Source organism: Macadamia integrifolia, chromosome 4 (genome assembly GCF_013358625.1).
Source record: "Macadamia integrifolia cultivar HAES 741 chromosome 4, SCU_Mint_v3, whole genome shotgun sequence".
Taxonomy (NCBI): domain Eukaryota; kingdom Viridiplantae; phylum Streptophyta; class Magnoliopsida; order Proteales; family Proteaceae; genus Macadamia; species Macadamia integrifolia.
This window is the reverse complement of record NC_056560.1, coordinates 32,664,376-32,684,311: the sequence shown is the minus strand read 5'-3', so window position 1 is coordinate 32,684,311 and position 19,936 is coordinate 32,664,376. Positions and strand designations below refer to the sequence as shown.

The window sequence follows — 19,936 nt, the reverse complement described above, 5'->3', positions numbered from 1 at the left end:
CTACTAAGTCAAACCTTTTAAGTCACAAAATTAAGAAAGTTCTAAACACCCTCATTCAAGTTTTTCCTTTTTAACCTTCCATGGAAAGAGCTAGGAGAGCGCTCCTAGCATGTTGTCTAAGTAAAAGTTTTACCAATAATAATAACCAGAACATGGGCTCCATTTAAGCCACTTAGCTTAGGCCTTTTGAACATGAATTTCACAGATGATTATGGGAGGCAAGGGCTACATGTCTCTTTTGGCACCAGCTGAGCTACAACTTGGTAAGAATGGTGACTCTTACAAATATCCTGATTTTATGTAAAATTCATCTCCATATGCTTTATACTGAAAGGTTAATTTCACTATTTGAATGCAAAACTTTCTACTTGTTGAGAAGATTAACAGATTATAAAGATTACAGAAAAATTGTTTATTCTCATTTCAATAATTAGGATGCTAGTGACATTAGGGGAGAAGGGTAGTTGACTCCCATCCTCGAAATTTTATTTATTTTGGTCATTTTAATTGCGGACTTACAAGGATCAAGTTTATTCAAACCAGCCATGTTACTGGTACCAGATAGCATTTCAGCAGTCTAGCACTTTCTTCAGCTCTTTCTTGTTAACCTGAAAACAAAATACGAAATTGCAACTGCATGAGCTTAATGATGAATTGGAGAGGAAGTACTCAACAAAGAAAAATGATAATTCACCTTCCCCATGGCATTACGTGGAAGTGAATCCCACAAGAATAATCTTGTTGGCATCTGGAAGCAAGGAAAGTAGAGCAATTAGTCCCATTGGTGGGGAAACATCAATTCTACAAAAGGTCGATCAAACACTGCCACTTTTTAAACACTTCATCCAAACAAGATACAGGATGGAGTTGAAGGGACCATGTTCCAGTTAGAGACTAAGGGCCCTCTTGATTTTGTTTCTGCTGTTTCTGTGTCTAGAAACAGCAGAAGCAATTTTTTCCGTTTCTGTTCTAAGAATCAGTTTTTGGAGTTGAAAAAAGTGTCTGATAAATCTATTTCCGGAAACGATTTCCACAAGGATTGATTAAGAAGAGAGAGTTGAAATCTCATTATCCAACGGTCCAACCCTTCAATCCAAAATCCAAACCAGTAGAGAAGAGAAGAAAAGGATTCATACCCACCCCCCCCCCCCCCAAAAAAAAAAAAAAAGCCCCAACAAGATTTTCATTACCAACCATTCTGCTCAGGACAAGGAGAAGAGACAAATGAAACTTAAGCTCTGTTTGTAGTAAGCCTTCATAACCGTAATGGCACCGATAGAGTGCCTCCACCTCCATAAGCCACCCCACAGTTAGCAAAAATAGTAACGATCACATGCTCCTTCATATTGAAGGGTCCTGGATTCAAGCTGAAGCTTCTCCCTAAAACCTGAAATTCTCTGTTGGGTCTGCTATGCTAGGATTTTACAGGCCTCCCTTCAACAGATCAGAAGGTCAAAATCCCGACCCCAAAACATATGGCCGAAACCTATGAAAGGGCATTATCTGCAGGACCAAAGCCACCCTTGGCAGCGGTCAATAAAGCTTCTGCCGACATGTCTGAAAACCAGCGAAGGACGCACAGATTTTGCCGATCATATGGCTACTATTGATGGCCTAAACCCGCGACTGAAAACACCTAACACCACCACTGATTTCTGCGAGTTTTAAGGTTTTTTTTTTAATTAAACCATATGTGAGATGAATCAGGGGCTACAGCCGATATGTTGATGCTGGCGAAGGATCATAATCATAACACAGGAAGTAACACCCAGAAACCAAGCTTTGAATGTCATCACCGGAAGTGAGGGATCGTCCATTTCCGGTACAACCAGTGCCACTTCCTCCACCGTACAACGGTCCTCTGACGCCAACGGCTCTTCATTGAGCTTCTACGCACTGATTGGTTGTTTCTCAGATGCCATGTCTGATTTGTGTGTGAGAGCAGCCGCTTCTGGGTAGCAGGGAAGAGCCAAGATTTTGAACGAGAAGTTTCAATGCGTTGGGTCGGTCGAATGAGCATCGGTTTTTTTATAATTTTTCTCTCTAACTTGTTTCAATAAACAGAAAAACAAGTCTAACTTGTTTCTCTGGTCCTGTTTCCAGACACAGAAAAATAGGTATAAATTTCTATTTCTGTTTCCAAAAACAAGTGAAACAAAACAGAAAAATCAAATGGTTTTCAGGGTGTCTTTCTGTTTCTGAGCACAGAAAAACAGAAAAAACTGTTTCTGGAAACAAAATCAAACGGGCCCTAAGTTTTCCACTGCAATCCACCCCAGGTCTTGCAATCCCACCCCACCCCCCCCCCCCCCCACACACACACATGCCAATAAAAAAAAGGAAATCATTCTCATGTGCTTAGCTATATGCAACCTTCTCATGAAAGAATAACAAAAGATGAAAACAGATATGAGGTGATACCTTGTATGGTGCAAGCCTCTCCTTGGCCCAAGTGCAAAGATCTTCCAAGGTCATAGCAGGCTTAAACTCTTCATCTGCTTTTCTCTTTGCATTTGCCTCCGGTACTATTATTGCACACACAGCTTCCCCGTAATCTTTGTCAGGTAAGCCGAGAACACAACACTCTGACACACAAGGATGCTGAACAAAATGGAGAGGTTGGTTATGACCTTATTTGTCTTCCTTGTGAAAAGAATAGAAGACCTCCCACTAAGAAGCAAAATTTACTTTCAAAATGCCAAAATAGAAAATTTGAAGAGGTCAGCTCGAAAAATAAATAAGTAGAAAAAGCACTTACCTCTAAAAGCACAGATTCAATATCTAAAGCAGACAACTTGTATCCACCAACCTTCATAATATCAGCACTTGTACCTGCCATCAAGTATTTTAGTATTAAGAAATTCCATTATATATATATATATATTTACCATCACAGAGTGGAGTTTACTGGCTCAGGAAGTTCACATCCATCCATGTAGGTAAGAATAAGCACGTCTCCAGAAATAACTTTTTTACCAAAAAATAGGGACCTTCGTAGTTTGGCTTGAATTTTCCTTGCTAGGATCTTCTTGAGCACTAAATCCCCAATTTTGAAACTTCGATTATATATATAGGGCTGGGGATTGCTTCCTGCTCAAGTGGCCACTGTGCCAATGCAGGGACCAACCTGGGGAGGCTCACAGGCATCCAACCGGGGGGCACGGCAGTCTTTTTGCCACCCCCTGTGTCTGGGCATAGGGGCACGCTACCTAGTCGCAATCTTTTTCACATAGAACCGCGGCACTAAATCATTGTCATGCAATACTTAAATCTTATTTGAGGTACACATAACAAAGAGAACCCAAGTATATGTCGATGATGTTAAACAATGCCATAGAATTATGGTCCATTCACATATGTCTCTATTATTGTGCAGGCAGTAACAAAGTTCAGCATGATCATAAGATTCCAGAAGATTAAGGGTCATGTGTATCCTTGAACCTCCCATGAGAAAGCTCTCCATATGCAAGGAGTTCAAAACGTAATATTTTGTAACAGATGCATTACCCAAATCGAAAATTTATATCAACTAATACATAAAAAGATTCCTTACGTCCCAAAATTACGTAGTACCCATCCTCATCCACTGTAACTGTATCTCCAGTCTTGAAGAACCCACCATCAATAAACGATTCTTTTGTAACCTATTGATGATTACAAATGCAAAGACCAAAAATGAGAATTTAAAAAATGACAAAGAAACAAAACATGTAGTAGCATAATTTTAAACAAGTCACAATTTCATCCCCACTTCTTGTCCAGATAATTAGAGACAAATTCAAGGACCAAGACGAACCACTAGGATTTGATCACCAAAACTGAATGTTGGTGTATATTGCTCCTAGCTACAGCTTTTAGTTGTATATCAAACTGAATTTGGAAGTGAACGCCCAAAAGTATTGGTGACATTTTTGTGGCCAAATGTATTTATCCGTTACTACAGGAAGTTAAGGCAGAATGATTATCGGAACACCTAATTATTGAGGAAAGTTGGCTCAAGTGGTCGAAGATGCTAGCGCCTTCCACATTAGCAGCGCTTGGGATGATTTTACGTTTTAGACGTCAAGAACGAGGTAGAGTGATGAACTGATTTAAGTGTGATGTGTCACATCACCAGTAACAGAAATGTCTTTGGGCACACTGCTTGTTCAGCTCTAGAACGCATCTTACTTGAGTAAGGGGCACCTATACTTACTAGTAATGGCTAATGGGCCATTGCTTGTTTCATCGCTTCACATGCATAAATCAAATGTTACAGGAAAGATTCACTTCACATAATACAGTAAATAATAGATAACACAGTAACTAACATGCCTCCTAACAGAAGAAAGTTTTGGTAACAACTAACAAAAGCTATAAAACTTCACCACCTTGGCGAAGAGTGAAGACAAAGCCCCAAGAAGAAAATATATCAGAGTTAGCATAAACAGAGAAAATTTATACAGTTAAGTTAAAGCAAAATGCTTGAAAAAACAACAACTCGGCCTTATCCCAACAAAATGGAGTCAGCAACATGGATCCTTGCCCTCCAATCAGCTCTATTCAACATCACACTTGATACAAGGCCTAAGCTATGCATGTCTTTCCTCACCACTTATCCTAACCTAAGTTCATTTTAGGTCTGCTCCTAGCTCTTTTAGATACTTCAATCTGAATCAAATCAAACAAAGCATTCATTGAACATGGTCATGTCACCTCAAACAACTTTCTCATAGTAACAGGTATCGGAGCTACTCCCAAACCAGCTCTAATATGATCATTCATTACTTTATCCTTCCTAGTTTTACCACTCATCCATCTAAACATCCTCATCTCCGCTACACTCAGTTTATCTATATGATGCTTTTAAACTGCCCAACATTCCGCACCATACATCATAGCCGGTCGTATGACTGTCCTATAAATTTTTCCTTTAAGTAACCCTACATTTGTAATGTGATTATTGAAGGTAATATATAGTACTATAACATTTTCAAGCAAGATCTCAAAGGCTCTGCACATGAGTAAAAGGCAGGAACAGAAGCTTACAAGGAAAAAAGGAAATAACAGGAGAGCAAGAAGAAGAGGAGAAATCGAAGGAGTAAAGGAGACAAGAGATGCCATGATTATTGAAATGCAGTGGATAGCACTTAAACATCAACACAGCATGTTCAAACGAGATCTCAAGGCCCTGCGCACACAAGTATGAAGAAATAAAGTATTATCACAGGGAAAAAGGGAGAGAATAAGATAAAAGAGAGGGAAAGAAAAAAATTTTTTGGGGGGGGGGGGGGGGATCCAAAATGTATTCTTGTGGAGTATATGATTTAGATTGAGATAGTGAGAAAGTAATTTAATGAACATCCATTGAAGCCATCTAATGTAGTACTGGATTGAAGACTCAAAACAGTAGCCAAACAAGATATTTTAAATCAAAAAGTATACAAACTCAAGGGGAAAACTTAACAGATTTGGGATAAGGTTATTTAGGTAATTGACCAATCAACAAGAACAGAAAAATAGTTGACTCAATAGGTACTGAAATCAGATGTCAAAACAGTCCCTCTACATAACTTAGAATTCAGTATTTCAGTCGATAAAAACCAGAGTAGCCTATAACAATGGTAATATGTTAATTTCCTTGGGTCAAAACAGAGTAAAAAAATTAGGTACACCAAATAATCAAATCTGTAACAATCTCAGATAATAAAATCAAATATAATATATGAAACCAGATTCGATTCAGGTATGAAAAAAAAACTAGTTCAGTGGGGTAAAACAGTAGCAAAAATAGGCTAAAGGGTAAAATATAAAGAACAGAAATGTCTTAACATCCAATGATCAGAACCTACTCAAATTCAAATCGAGTTCTTGATTAGGGTTCATGAGAAAAAAAAAAAAATCGAGATGATCCAATGGTTGGTTTGCTTAATCTAAAAAAAAAGTGTGAAATATGAACTTCTAAAAACTACGGTTCTATTTGCAGAAATCCCAGATCTAAACTTACTTGTTAATGGCTATGAATGAGAAAAGAGATCAGCAACCCAGTAACACAATAGCAGCAAAAGAAAACAAACATTGAAGATGATCCACCCGGGCTTCTCATCACAAGGTGTCAACTGGATCAGACACTAGTCCCTTTTCCTTGATCAAATCTTGATTGAACACAAGGGGTTTCTTAATCAAATTACACACAATTTCTTCAATGGAGAAGAAGCAAGCAAATATTTTCATTAATCAATTTTCATGTGCAATGCTGCCCCCCCCCCCCACAACCTTATATAGAAAACTCAAAAATAAACTCAAACACTAAAAAAGAAAGGCCTAACCCAATCCTTAACCAATTAAGTAACCTAAACTAACTAGGAAACTAAAATAAGGAACGAAATTTGAGGAGTTGGAGATTAGGCTTGGACAAATCCCTAACCACTCTACTACCAACAACCTAGTCAAACTTGAGTCTTAACAAGCCTATGACAGCAAAGGAAATAATTACAGATGCAACTTAAATTGAACTAACCAAAACAACTTACTAGCTAATCTCATATGCAACCTTATCACCCATACTTTAGGCCCATAAAAGTGGCCTATTACATTGAAAACCCATGAACCAAAGGCCCAACATGTACAGTTGTATATATACCAATCCTGGACTTGCTCCTAAGCAAACAAGCCCAGTTCGGTGATGAATCTGCATCACCATTATAGAATGGCAGAAGATTTTGGAGTTGAACCAAGTAGCAGGGAAAGCTTGGACAATAGCAAATTAGCAATGATGTGCATATGCGACTGTGGACACAAAAATATTTATAATTTTCCAATAATCAAGAAAAAGATAAGGCAATTAGAAAACTATCTTACTTGCAATTCTCATGACTAATCACTAGGATTCTAGAATTTCAGGAGGACAAGGACCATAGCCGGGTGCCACTGTGCAAGTCTCAGTTTTGCAGGCGGAACAGCCCTGATCATAGGGATTTTTTGCACAAAGTGGCAGCCCTCAGACTCAAACCAGTGACTTGACACAGTTAGCATGGGATTTTACCCTCACATCATGAAAGCCTCTTATTTCAGGAGGAGATGCTCATTTGTATAGTTCTAGGATAAACTCCAAACCTTGCCTCCACTAAATCGGATAACTACAGCACAAATTATGTTCCAGCATGCCCCCTTAAGAACATCTTCTGTTAACTGAGGCGCACTCAAAACTTCTCACCACTTCAACCCAGGTTAGTCGCGGTCTTCCTTTCAATTCTTCCCAGTTGCATCATATCACTCATCACCCTTTCAACATAACCAAACAATCGGGATCAGCTTTCACTCAACTTTCTTCCTTTATGGTGTTACTCCAATTTCCCTTCCCTTGTAATTTAACTCATCCATTTCAATATCCTCATCTCAGTTATATTCAATTTTAGTATATTTCTTTTCTTTCCAAACATTCAGAAGCCCCTCCGACTTTCATCCACCAAGTTCTATTTCTGCCAGCAACCTATTCAATCTGCCCTCTTATTTACAATTCAACCTAGAGAACGAAAATGATTGTTGATGTATACATTGATGCATCCTTGACTAACACTTCGAGCTTTTCGGTGAAACGGTAGTGAACATGGTATCAAAGTAGGAAGATCTTCGACTCCTAGGAAGTACATCGGAAGAGTTTTCCCGACATTTCTTCTCCATTGATGCCATGCAAAGGAAATGCCACGTGAGCTACACATGCAAGGACCATGGGATCTTGGCTTTGCATGTGCGGGGGAATGTTGATGTAAACATTGACGCTGCCCTTCCCCAACAGTTTGAGCTTTTAGGCGAAAGGGTGGCAAACAATGATCACACTCTTGGGTTCACTCTTAATCATCAAATTTCCATTTCTACTTTTTTCAATAAAATTGCACTCCCTATTGTATGTTTTAATTTTAAAGTACATTACCCCCCCTTTCTAACTTGGCATTTCCTCCCCTCTTTAATCTCATCAATAAAAATTATATTGTCATAAAACTTGTGTATGCAATGGGATTACATCGTGAGATCAGTTCTGTGCCAACTACAAATATTTTGTGAAAGACTAGAATATACACGTACCTTAGGTAGTTTCCAATATTCCTCGAACAGTGAAGGGCTTCTAACACAAAGCTCACCTATAATCGTTGTATTATTTTCACTTCCCTCTTCTGCAAGAATTTTAACCTATCATAAATCAAGAAAAGAAGATTATGAGAAACCTTCAATATATATCTTGCATCAGTTTTTTATTATTCACAAGCTGGATCCATTTTTGGGTTTTATTGGTGCATTCATTTATAGACATTGATATCATAGTTGTCAAGGCATCGCCTAGGCGACGCCTAGGCGTCCAGGCGGTTTGCCTGGGGCCTAGGCGACAGCCGCCTTGTTGCACTGCATGTTGCCTTCTGTTTCGGCACTTATTTATGCCAAATATCATTCAAGTAAATGTAACATTTACTTAAGATATTATTCATAAATAAGCAAATACCCCCTATTTGAATCCAATAAAAATAGTTTAAAAATCAAATTCCAAAAGGATAAAAAGTCAACCCCCCAGTCCAAGAACAAAAACTGGATTTTGGTTATATGGACAATTTTCAACTTTTAAATGCTAGGGTTTTTCTCAATTATGAAAATTTTATAAATTCTATCATGTTAAAAACATTGCTAAAAACCAAAAGTCCGGTAAAAAAATATTTTGTTTTGATATTCATAAAATTATTTTCATTCAGACGATTTTAACAGTATTCGCGCACTTAAAAATAAGTTTGACTGAAGCATTACTTTGTAATTGCAACTCAGATTTAAGTAATCTTAGACTTGTTAGAAAGCTGGTTTTATATTATAACTAATACAAAAAGTCTCATGTAAAAATAAAATCATTTGACCAGTCAAACTTATTATAGAATTAGAGCATTTTTCTAAATGTTGATTTTTTATAACTTAATATGACTTAATGTTAATTTTTTATGATTTGTTGTGGCTAAATGTTGATTTTTAATGACTTGATGTGGCTTAATCTTGATTTTTTATGATACAAAGTATATATAACTTACTAAATAATGTTAGAAAATTGAAAAAATAAAAAAATAACACTTGTTCGCCTAGTTCGCCTTAAGGCGGGCGCCTTCTCGCCTAAGCGCTTAGACAACCCTCCACCGCCTTGGTTCGCCTTGGCGCCGTGACAACTATGATTGATATAATACATTACACATTACACAGTGAAAGAATCATTAAATACTTGCTAACCTCTACACCAGGAAGTGGTTTGCCAACTGTGCCACCTTTCCGCATGCCTCTTAAGGGATTAGAAAGCGCCATTACAAACTATAAAGGGTAATCAATTAATAACCATTGGAAGCATATAGCTGAAGAAATAGAGATGAACAGAGCACTTTTACGTTAACCACAAAAGTAGACTAAAGAGAGAAAATGAGGGACTTTCAACTAGATGACCAAATTTCACTCACCTCAGTCATGCCATAGCGCTCTAATAGACGATGACCTGTTATGCTTTCCCATTGTTGCATAACAGGATAGGGAAGTGCAGAGGAACCACACATCTAAAAAAACAGAAACAACAAGTGAATTTCAAGTCACCAGTAACATAAATTTAGAAATATTACATAGCTTATTTAAGTTGAGCAAACATCACGAACCCTATGCATGAAGAAATCAAGAATTCTCTAACAGTAAACTTCATTCATGGCTTCCACTAACTTCACCACTTGGACCCACATGCATTTAAATTATTTTTCTTCTAGACTTAGTTGAAGCAAAGGTGGTCAATGAAATAGTTAGCAGAGGAAGAGATGGAAGAGGACAGTGGCAAAAGAAATGATCGCAAGTTAATTTTCCATAAATGATCTACGCATGGAAGAAGGGTAATTGAAGCCCATGAACATAGAGGAAAGAAATTGCATTAAAAAAAAGAGGCACGTCATTGTGAAAAGGCCCCAGGAAGGGAGGGATTGAAGGATATAGGGAAAAACACAGCAACAGTACATCAAAACCTACTGTAAATAAGGCTTCATCAAACAACACACTCAGCCTGTCACTAAAATGTGACATAGAGTGAAACAATCAGAGTTGCCGCAGGGATAGCACATGTCACACTGGAAAATCAGGATAACGCAAGAACTTTTGTGCTGGAAAATGTGATAGTCACTATGATTTGAGAAGCATGATAAACAAGACCATGGGGTAGAGGATCATAATATTGTCATTTTTAGCCATTTTCCCTTGATAAGTACCAAAAATGTCATTATTTTTGGAACAGATATACTACTCAGTGAGCACGATAATCATGTCTAGGAAATTTTTTTTGAGAAAACGAATAATAATCAATGAGTACTCATTATAATTCCAGTGACCTTTTAACTTCTGCATTGGCAAGTTTAATCATTATGGAAGTTCCTAATCCAGTGATTTTTTTTAAGTTAAAAATTAATTTTTTTAACTCCCCTCCCATCCCCTCACCCCCTTTCTTTGGTGTCAATCTATTTCCAATATATCCATTAACCAATTGGAGCAGCTGCAAGAGCATGGTTTACTGAATTTACCCTTTGCCCGCACCCTGGTTGCCTACTGAATTTTCCTTGGGAAAAAGTACCCTCCGTATTTAAGAAACATCTGTACTTATTTCAAACTGAAATGAGAGTTTTGTTAAAAAAAAAAAACATGAAGGCTCTGAGAGATATGCTGGTCAAATAATTACCCTCATATAGTGAATTCACTCTATTACCATAAGGCTTTACCAAAAAAAATAAAAAAACTCTATTTACCATAAGGCGCAACTGGCTTGCAGCTGAGGCAGAACTAGCTTGCAATTCTGAATCCATTGCTTCATAGCCTTGTAACAATCGGGTATACATTGTTGGAACCTATGTATCATAAAAGCACTTGAATTTAAGAACTTCACATGAAAAGTACAAAAATTTTCATCGCATGAAAAAAAAACTGAATGAATAAATTGGTATTCAATTGGGAAAACATAAGATTATAGCTTGCACAATTGGCCCATTTTGGGGTTTTTCCCTTGTTTTTGCAATGTTCCCTATCTCTCAACAAAAGTGACTTTTTCAACCAGTTCTGAAAGTCTTATTCTGACACATGACAAGTTTAAGAATCAATCCATGATTAGATGCTGATTGTACAACTTGTCCTTCAAAATTTAGAGACCAACCAACACTACCACGTGGTAGAAGAAATCTGACAGTTTGAATCCCCCTAGATCTCTGGTCTAGGTTCCATACTCCCATATGTCACAATTCACAAATCAACATTAATTAGTGCAACAACCAGATTGCAGAGCAAAGTAGAGTATGGGATGGAGCTTCTAAGCACCATATCTGAAAATTTTCAAAAATTTTGGAGTCCCTTAGGAACGTATAGTCGTATAGGTGTAAATATCATATCCCAAGGCATATATTTTTTCAATTATATTTAAAATTGGGAGAATAAATGGAAATTGACAAGCCTTCGAGGAGCCTCATGCGAATCTGTGGTGCAACAGTTAAGTTGCACTATTACAACATGTTGGTCACATGTTCAAAACTTGGAAACAGCCTCTCCTGTGAAGCATGGGGTAAGGCTGCATACATTTGCCCCTCCCTCCCCATGCAGTGGTGGAAGCCTCGTGCACTGGGTTGCCCTTTGACAAGTCTTCGAGGAGGGAGAAAAAGTGGACATTAATGTGGCAAGATATAATTGCATTCAGGGGGAGAAAGGGAAGAGGGTGGTAGAGTGATGAGCAGCTGTTTTCTGATGCCATGTTTAGCATTGAGACCAAGTGAGAAAGAAAAAGGTACATTTTGGTGATGGAAGAATTCAAACAGTCCCACCCTGCAAACTCAACTTAATTAACTGCCCATTTAAGAAAATGAAAAAGAAAGCGTGGCAAACTCCACAGTTATTTAATATTGACCACAATCCATTAAATCATTAGTTCAAGTCCAAAATTTTGGAGCAATTCAAGCACTGTGTCCCATTCGAAGATGGGGAAACCACGCCTTATAAAATGTGGGGTGTCTACACAGTTACACGATTATGATTCCTAGGGTCAACAAGCTAGTTTTCTATTCTGGCAAATGACACCATACATGCTTTTTTTTGCAAGATATTAACCAAAAAATAAAAAAATAAATGAAGCTGCATATTTCATAATACATTTTAAGTATAATAATAACAACTCTAACATAACTTCACTTACTCCTGTGAATACGGTGATAGCATCATCAACCTTATTTCCATCTTTTGGATATGACTCACGCCACCTCTGCCAGATTCCTCTCACACTAAATTTTGGCATGAACTCAACCTTCAGTTACACCAAAAGATATATTATAGAAAAAGCTACAAAATTCAAATAAAGTAACAATTATTGTTAGGAAAAACTCATGTACCAGAGCAGCAGTACAATTTTAACTAAAAGCTTTCTGACACTAATAAAGAGATGAGTTTGAAGGCTTGAAGCAGTTACCACGGCACCAGCATAGAGAGGAGCAAGCAAAGCATTGAAAATTCCATGGACATGTAAACCGTGGTTAAGGATCCAATACAACATAGAACCTTTAAAATTATCAAATCGCAAACAAACAGGACACATAACAATAAAATTTGTGTGCATAAGTGTATCTCAACCTAGAGATCCACAAAGATGTGGATCTTTCGACTTTGGAAATGTACAAGTCTTCAACTAAAAAAAGGAAATGTATGTCGCTCAGTGGATATGGTGCAAGGGTAGACAATGCAAAAATATATCAGCAGACGTATATTCCCATGCCTCTGCCAAGATTTGGACCTGCAATTGACCCAAAATTACAGCGAAAGTTAATGTCAATGACAAATAATAGACAATGAATTGAGGTGAAATTTAAGAGAAGAAATAAATTTTGCATTTTATGAACAATAAATGCACTATTAATGAAGTTTGCATCCTTTTAGGATTTTAGAATCGGTTAAAAGAGTTTATAATCTCATATTAAAATGTTCACAAATATGTCTGCAAGTGTTTCTATTCTGGGAAACACCAAGATATGTCTACTCTAATGTATGGTATTAACATACAAAAAAGAAATGTTAGAAGACTCAACTTTTTTTATGTCCACTTATAACAAGCAAGTATGGTACCTTATTTTTCCACCAAATTACTGATTTTACTGAACCCCACCAATAAAAAAAAGAGCTAGCTAGAGGGACTACAAAACAAGCAAGTCCACAAGGGAACTCATGGAGTAACAACATTCCACCAAAGCTACATCAAATGGTAATCACCTGAGCACATTATATCCCTGATCACAACACCCCTAGCCAAGTCCTAGCCCATGTAACAACACTTAAAACACAAATGACTGATGCATTTGAAAATCTGAAGTCTGTTTATATGTTCTCTCCAAGTATATGAGATATATGAATGTAAAAATAGCACAAATGACTAACTCCATGGTATAGTTATGAACCTGAAACTCATAATGTATTTAATCATCAGACAACTACCTGTGATAAGATGCTTTTGTGAGTGTGAAGAACACCTTTGGGTTTACCCGTTGTTCCGCTAGTGTAAATGATCAATGCTGGATCCTCTCCTACGCCATAAACAACATTATCAATGAAATTTTCTGGTGGATCCTATAAGACACAAGATTTTGGACTATCATAAGATAGACAACCTTCTGCCACTTTCGAGTTTTCAATTTTCTCTGATATATTTTTCTCTGTTTCCACTTCTCCAATTGATGAAACTGGGGGAATTAGTGAAAATTTGACATCACATTTAGCAGCAACACTTCCCAGAAGTTCTTGATGATCTTCAGTGCATAGAAGCATGGAGACACCCTGGGAATGAAACATTCGTATAAGTTACATTTAACAACATTTCAAAAGAAGAATTACTGGACACAACTATCATATGTAAATATAACTGATCCATGCAGTCTGCATATGGAATAATTGTACTTCAGAAATTAAACCTGTACCACAAGCTCAAGTAGAACTGACCACTTCAAACATAATTTAATTCAAGAATTAGAAAACCTTTACAAAATCTAGTATCAACATCACATGAATTAATTCAAAGTATGCTCATGATAACTTTTTCTTGAATAAATGGAACAAATTTTGAACAGAAGGGTAACACATGGGATTTAAACTTTGAATCTTGACGAAGTAATTATGACTTGCTTCATGCAAATCATATAATTCAACATACATCATGGTCATTCATTCGCCTCCCACACTAAACAAGATGACAACTGCATGTCCTCAGCAATCAAGAAGCCTTATGGTGAATCAAGAGAAACCACAAGAAGGGGAAACTATAAATGATACAACAGCAAGGTACTGCTAATAAATGAAAACAACTATATGTGGCACTTTCTATGACAGATCTTCTTATTTAAGATTAGGGAACTGGTAAAGAGAGAATCTTCCTAGGACAGACCGAATCTTTCATCACATGGAAGAGCTCAGCTTCTGGGTAGCTGAGTGCGAGTGGAACAGCAACTCCTCCACTAAGCCAAGTCCCAAGCACCCCAGCAACAAACTCTGCAGAAGGTTTAGCCAAAATTCCTATCCGAGCTCCACCAAGCCCTTCTGCTCCTTGAACCCCTTTTACAGACGTATGATGTTTGACCACTTCCAATGTCTGTATTAGGGAGGAATAAGAATTGCATTAATTGGAAATCAAGAAAGAGATAGAAAATCAGTAGCTGCACCTGGTATAACAGGAAGCAGCCAAGTGATGTGAAACAATCTATAATAAGAATGGTATATGCTTCAGTAGTCTACCAATTACTACCAGGTAGCAATAGAAATATGTAATTGCATTTAACTTTAAGATTTGCAGTATTAATTACACCGAATGGACACAGCTCCATATGCTAACCTAAAACTAGCAAACAGCAGCTTTTGACTTACTTCTTTGGAGACCTCAGAATTTAATAAATTGGATATCTTGCACGCAGAAGAGACAAGTTGACCATAATTGTAACTCTTTTGCTCAACTCTTACAGCAATACTTTCACCCGTTGGGGATCCATGCCTCGCGGCTGCTTGAAGAACCTCCATTAATGTACGAGATGAAGAAACTATATGTCCAGAGAGGAAAAAAGAAAAATAATTAATCAAGTTAAACAATTTCAACACCAAAGAATTCAAATAAGCAGGAGACACTCAGGTGTACCACCCCACCCCCACCCCAAAAAAAAAAAAGGCAATCCACCCAACACCACAACAGTCCATCAATCTGGCATCCCATTACAATCAAGTGTGTATAGCTGAAAATGATACCTCTATGAGTACAATATAAAGTTGGATCATGAACTCCCATGAAACTTCTAATAATTATTGGCAAGGTTAAAAGCATTATTGCAGTTGGGATAAGGCTGAGTTGTTTGTTGTTAAAAGCATTTTGCATTATGTTCACTCCTCTCATAATTTATTAGTCAGCAGCAAGATCATCTTCTCTAATATACTTGGATGTATTTTATTCATAACGGTTCAGTTAAGTGAGCTTCCATTTTATTAGCGCAGTCGCTACTTCTCTTTTCTCCCAGGGAAACTCCATCTTTCCTTTTTTTTTTTTTTTCGTTTCAATGAGTAACGAGTGTCAGCATAGAAAATGATCAGACTTTTGCTAATTTATCAAAAGATCACTCATTCAAACTACATCCAACAGAAAAAATAAAATAAAATTACAAATTCCTATTACAGGGCTTACAGATTTTCGAAGTAACCACATTCAATCAATAAAATTCGTACAAGACATCACCAAGAGCAGTCACTCAAGAAAGAATATGAAGAACCAACCAGAATGAATGTACTTTCAAAAGAATCTAACTTCCAGCTCAAAGAAACACAATTTAACTACCATGATACATCAGGGAACAAGAACTTCTTATAAAACTTCTGGCATTAAGCATTTCCTAGCTCAAAACTATCTCGATTTTGAAAATAATAAATAAGACATCCAATTTCAATTAAGAAATTGACTGTAATACAATTTACTCTCCACAATTCTAATTGACTGTGATTAAATGAAGAAAGCTTACCTGAAAACAAACAAGACTCAGAAGATGAAATGCAGGGATTGCTCCAATGGCTGAAAACCAAAAACCCTAAGCGTCCCAAACCAAAAGCCGTTGGTTCTCGATATAATCGAGGACGACAAATAAACTTTAAGTGGTTGGAAGGTATAAATGCCTTCATTTGATTCTTATTAATGGCCGCTACTCCAGTCAATTCGACATGTGATCCTTAAATTTCCAAGCTTGAAAGTTTGGTGGGGAATCTACTCTCCTCGCGGGTATTTTCAAAAATGGTTGCAGAGGAGAAAAGGTTAAACTTTGTTGGGTACCTGCAAGTCCAGTCAGTGGACGTTGCGGTTTATAATTTTATAGATGTCGGAGGGGGAAAAGCTTCCCTGGTCATGGTGTCTCTGGCATGGTTTATGATATCGGGATTGGTCTGGAAATCGGACCGGGTCGATACCAACCCAATCCCAATCTGGATTGGCCTCAATCCGTAGGTCCGACTGAGCCCGACACGTTTATGGTCCAATCTGAACCAGTCCAATTAATAAACATGTTGGGCCTAAGCCCGTCCCGTTTATAAATAGATAGTACACGGTGTAAGGGGTAAACCCGATGGGTCTCTCAATCGGCCAACCTGTTTATAAGCCCAACTTGGACCGATATGTTTAGCCCGACCATTTATATAGGTATTTTGATTTTTTTTTTTTTTTTTGGATTGAATAGTGCATGTATTGATATTTTTATCAATTATTGATTGTAATCAAGTGTAATATATAACTTTTTAAAAATTATTGATAATTTAACAAAATAAATTAAAGTATCTTAAATCTAAGAAATATAAAGACTGTTTGGGGCTTTATTGGTACATTACCCCGTTTAATGTCTGATTATTACCCAATTAGCCCGATTAGGAAAAGCCTGATTAAAGCTCGAAACTAGATCGAGCCCGACACGACACTAATCGAGACCGACTCATTCCGTAAATAGGTAGGTCATGGTCCGAGGACACAGGCCTGGGTAAGCCTGATCAAGACTGACCTGGACCGACCGATTGACACCCCTAGACAATACCCCTTGTTGGCGTCAGAAAACCGGTTCTTTTCCTATTACCTTCGTGTGTATGAAAGATCTAGCGATATCGGAGAGGGCCAATACCAATCTAATCCAACTGATTCAAGTTGATCTGATATGATTCCTCAAACCATGGTTGGTCATGATCGACCCAAAAATGCGTTAACCCTGGTTTTCATACTAAGGTTGGCTGGGATCGAATCATCTAGATTCGTTGGCCAAAAAAACACAAAATCAATATCCTAATCGGCCCAAAAATGCCTTAACCATTGCTTTTTTATTGAGGACTGGGATTGGATCAGTTGGATCCAAGGTTTTAAAACTTGGAATCGATAGATTGGTCTTAGATCAAACTGGATCAGACAGATTTACCTCAATTTTAAAGAAAATGGAATTTTGAACCATTTTATCCTTATACTTTACCAGTATATTGAAATTAGGAATCAATCTTGGCTGATAGTAATATGACCTGGGCAACTAGGAATCAATCTCGGCTGATACCAATAGGACCTTGGCAATCTTGAAAGATACGATTGGATTTTTAAAACCATGGTCAGATCAATTGGCCGAAAACCTAGATTTGGGATACAAATCGGTTGGGATCGGTTAAAAAATGCCTAATCCTAGGGCCCGTTTGATAATGTTTCAAGAAATGCATTTTTGCCTTTTCTATGTCCAGAAACGGCAGAAAGAGGACAAAAAGTGTTTGATAAAACTGTTTCATTTCATTTGTTTTCAGAAATAGAAATTGAAATTTTTACCTATTTATGGTTCAAGAAAGGACCTAGACTCGTTTTTGGAAACGACTCGTGGCCATTCTTTCGCTGGTTACTATCGACTTCTAGAAACATAAGTTATCATTATATACACCTAGGAGATAATCAAACGTCAACTTTCTAGATTCAAATTTAATTATTATTTTCCATGTATTGGCATGCATTTTTGTGTACTATTTCGTACCATTATAGAGTTGTTTGGGGTTTGGACTTTGTTTTCATTTTTATTTTTTTTAATAAATAACTCCATGGGTAAAAAAACGTTACTCGCAAATGTAGGTACATGTCAACAGGTGCGGCTAATGAAAGGGCATATGCAAGCATCTCAATGCGGGGTAATGCGGTTTTTTTGCATCGATAATGTCTAGGCGTAGGCACACACTTATAGATAGGGTTCTTTTTTTCTTAATTCTATTTAGGGTACATGCTGTGATATCCTAAGATGAAATGTCATTAAATGATCCAAATCAAGGGTTTAGAAATTCAAGATTAGATTGATTGGTTCGAATCAAAGATCGATCCTGCCTCTGGCAGATCTCCTTTCGAAATCTGGGGTTAGGTCAACTTTGGGATGATTTTGATCAACTTAGATCCCAGTTTCAGGTTTTTAAACCCTAATTTAATCCAAACCACAAACATTTATTTAAGGCACCAGCAACCTAAAACAGACTCATGTGGAGCTACTATAATTCTTAATAAACTTATTTTAATAAAAGTTCATTTTTGGCATCTTAAAATATTAAATCAATAAATAAATAAATAATGCCAGATTGGATAAGACTCATCCAAATAGAGCCTTACTATAGAACTCCAATTTTGCCATCAGATGAAGACACACAAACGGTTAACCTTTTCTTTTTCAAGATGCAGACAAAATCCAAGTGGAATGAATCATGCCTTGATGTGCCTGATCGATTACTACTTAATCACTAATAATTCGGATGCGTGCTAGGCGTCTCAGCGGCTGGAGAGGATCTGACCCTATTAATACTCTTCATCGGCCAACTAAGAACATAACTCCTTTTTCATTTGATAGTTATATCCTTTTTACTTTCAAGTTTATATTCTCAAGCGTGGTTTGAAGAATCGATTTATCCATTTCACCTGAATTGGATTGAAAACCATTAATTCATACTTGATTTCGTATTGATATGGGCCAAGATTGATACCAAATATTTTAAACTATGGTTTGGATCCAATGTTGTAGATGATACTCACAAATATGAATAAATTATATATTATACTGTTATTCTCAAGAAATTCTTTTTTTTTTTTTCTTTTTTTACCCAAAAGCAAAATTAAACCTTAACTAGATAGAAAGCTATTTACATCACCTTGAAGTTAAATATATAATTTAAGGGTAGAGATTGCGCACATCAGTAGCTTTCCTAGAACTAGCAGTTCAACCAATCAGGTGATTGGGATGGAAAAGGCAGGGGAACTTTTCTAGGGGAGGAGAGATTCGGACCCAATATTGAGTACAATGAAAGCATGCCCAACCCTCTTGATTTTCTTGACTTAATCATTTAATCAGACCACCATCATCAACCCAAATTTCTAATTTCTGGTACCCTCTTTCAATCGATTGGAACAACTCTATATGATGCTTATGACCTTTGGTACTAAATGGTGCCTTGCACATCTGTAGCTCATAACAACAAAGTACCCATCACAGATATGAAGTGGATGATCGATAGAAGGTATTGTCAAGTACTCAAATAGAGACATATAGCGAGATTAGAAGGAACACCGATGGAGGGATTAAGGTAGATCAGCCACCCATTTAAGGGTAGCTCAAATAACCATATGTGGTGATGTGGAAACATTTCTAGTCATAAAACTAACAATCAATCAAAGTAGTTAACATACTTTTACTAGAGATGACAAAACTATTCATCATTAACCAAATAAATCTAACCTATAAACAATCAAATTCCTTTATATGATAAACCATTATTATTATTATTATTATTATTATTAGTAAAGATAATGGTTCCCTCACTTTTCATTTTTTCTTATATGCTTAGTAGATTTTTCTTTTCTTTTCTTTTCTTTTCTTTTCTTCTTTTT

The 19,936-nt window shown here is 36.9% G+C and overlaps 1 protein-coding gene across 1 annotated transcript; it reads right to left on the bottom strand.

Moving 5' to 3' along the window:
• Positions 1-397: 397 nt before the first annotated feature.
• On the bottom strand, positions 398-16,363 carry LOC122077282 (probable CoA ligase CCL8). Its single transcript, XM_042643175.1, has 17 exons — positions 16,038-16,363; positions 14,905-15,074; positions 14,429-14,632; positions 13,659-13,824; positions 13,486-13,574; positions 12,721-12,790; positions 12,470-12,522; positions 12,200-12,307; positions 10,773-10,871; positions 9,459-9,551; positions 9,238-9,315; positions 8,065-8,169; positions 3,554-3,644; positions 2,759-2,832; positions 2,422-2,601; positions 695-748; positions 398-608 (listed from the first exon to the last, which is right to left on the bottom strand). Exons 1-17 carry the CDS (start codon positions 16,192-16,194, stop codon positions 570-572), a joined length of 1,830 nt encoding a protein of 609 aa, XP_042499109.1. The 5' UTR covers positions 16,195-16,363; the 3' UTR covers positions 398-569.
• Between the last annotated feature and the right edge of the window lie 3,573 nt (positions 16,364-19,936).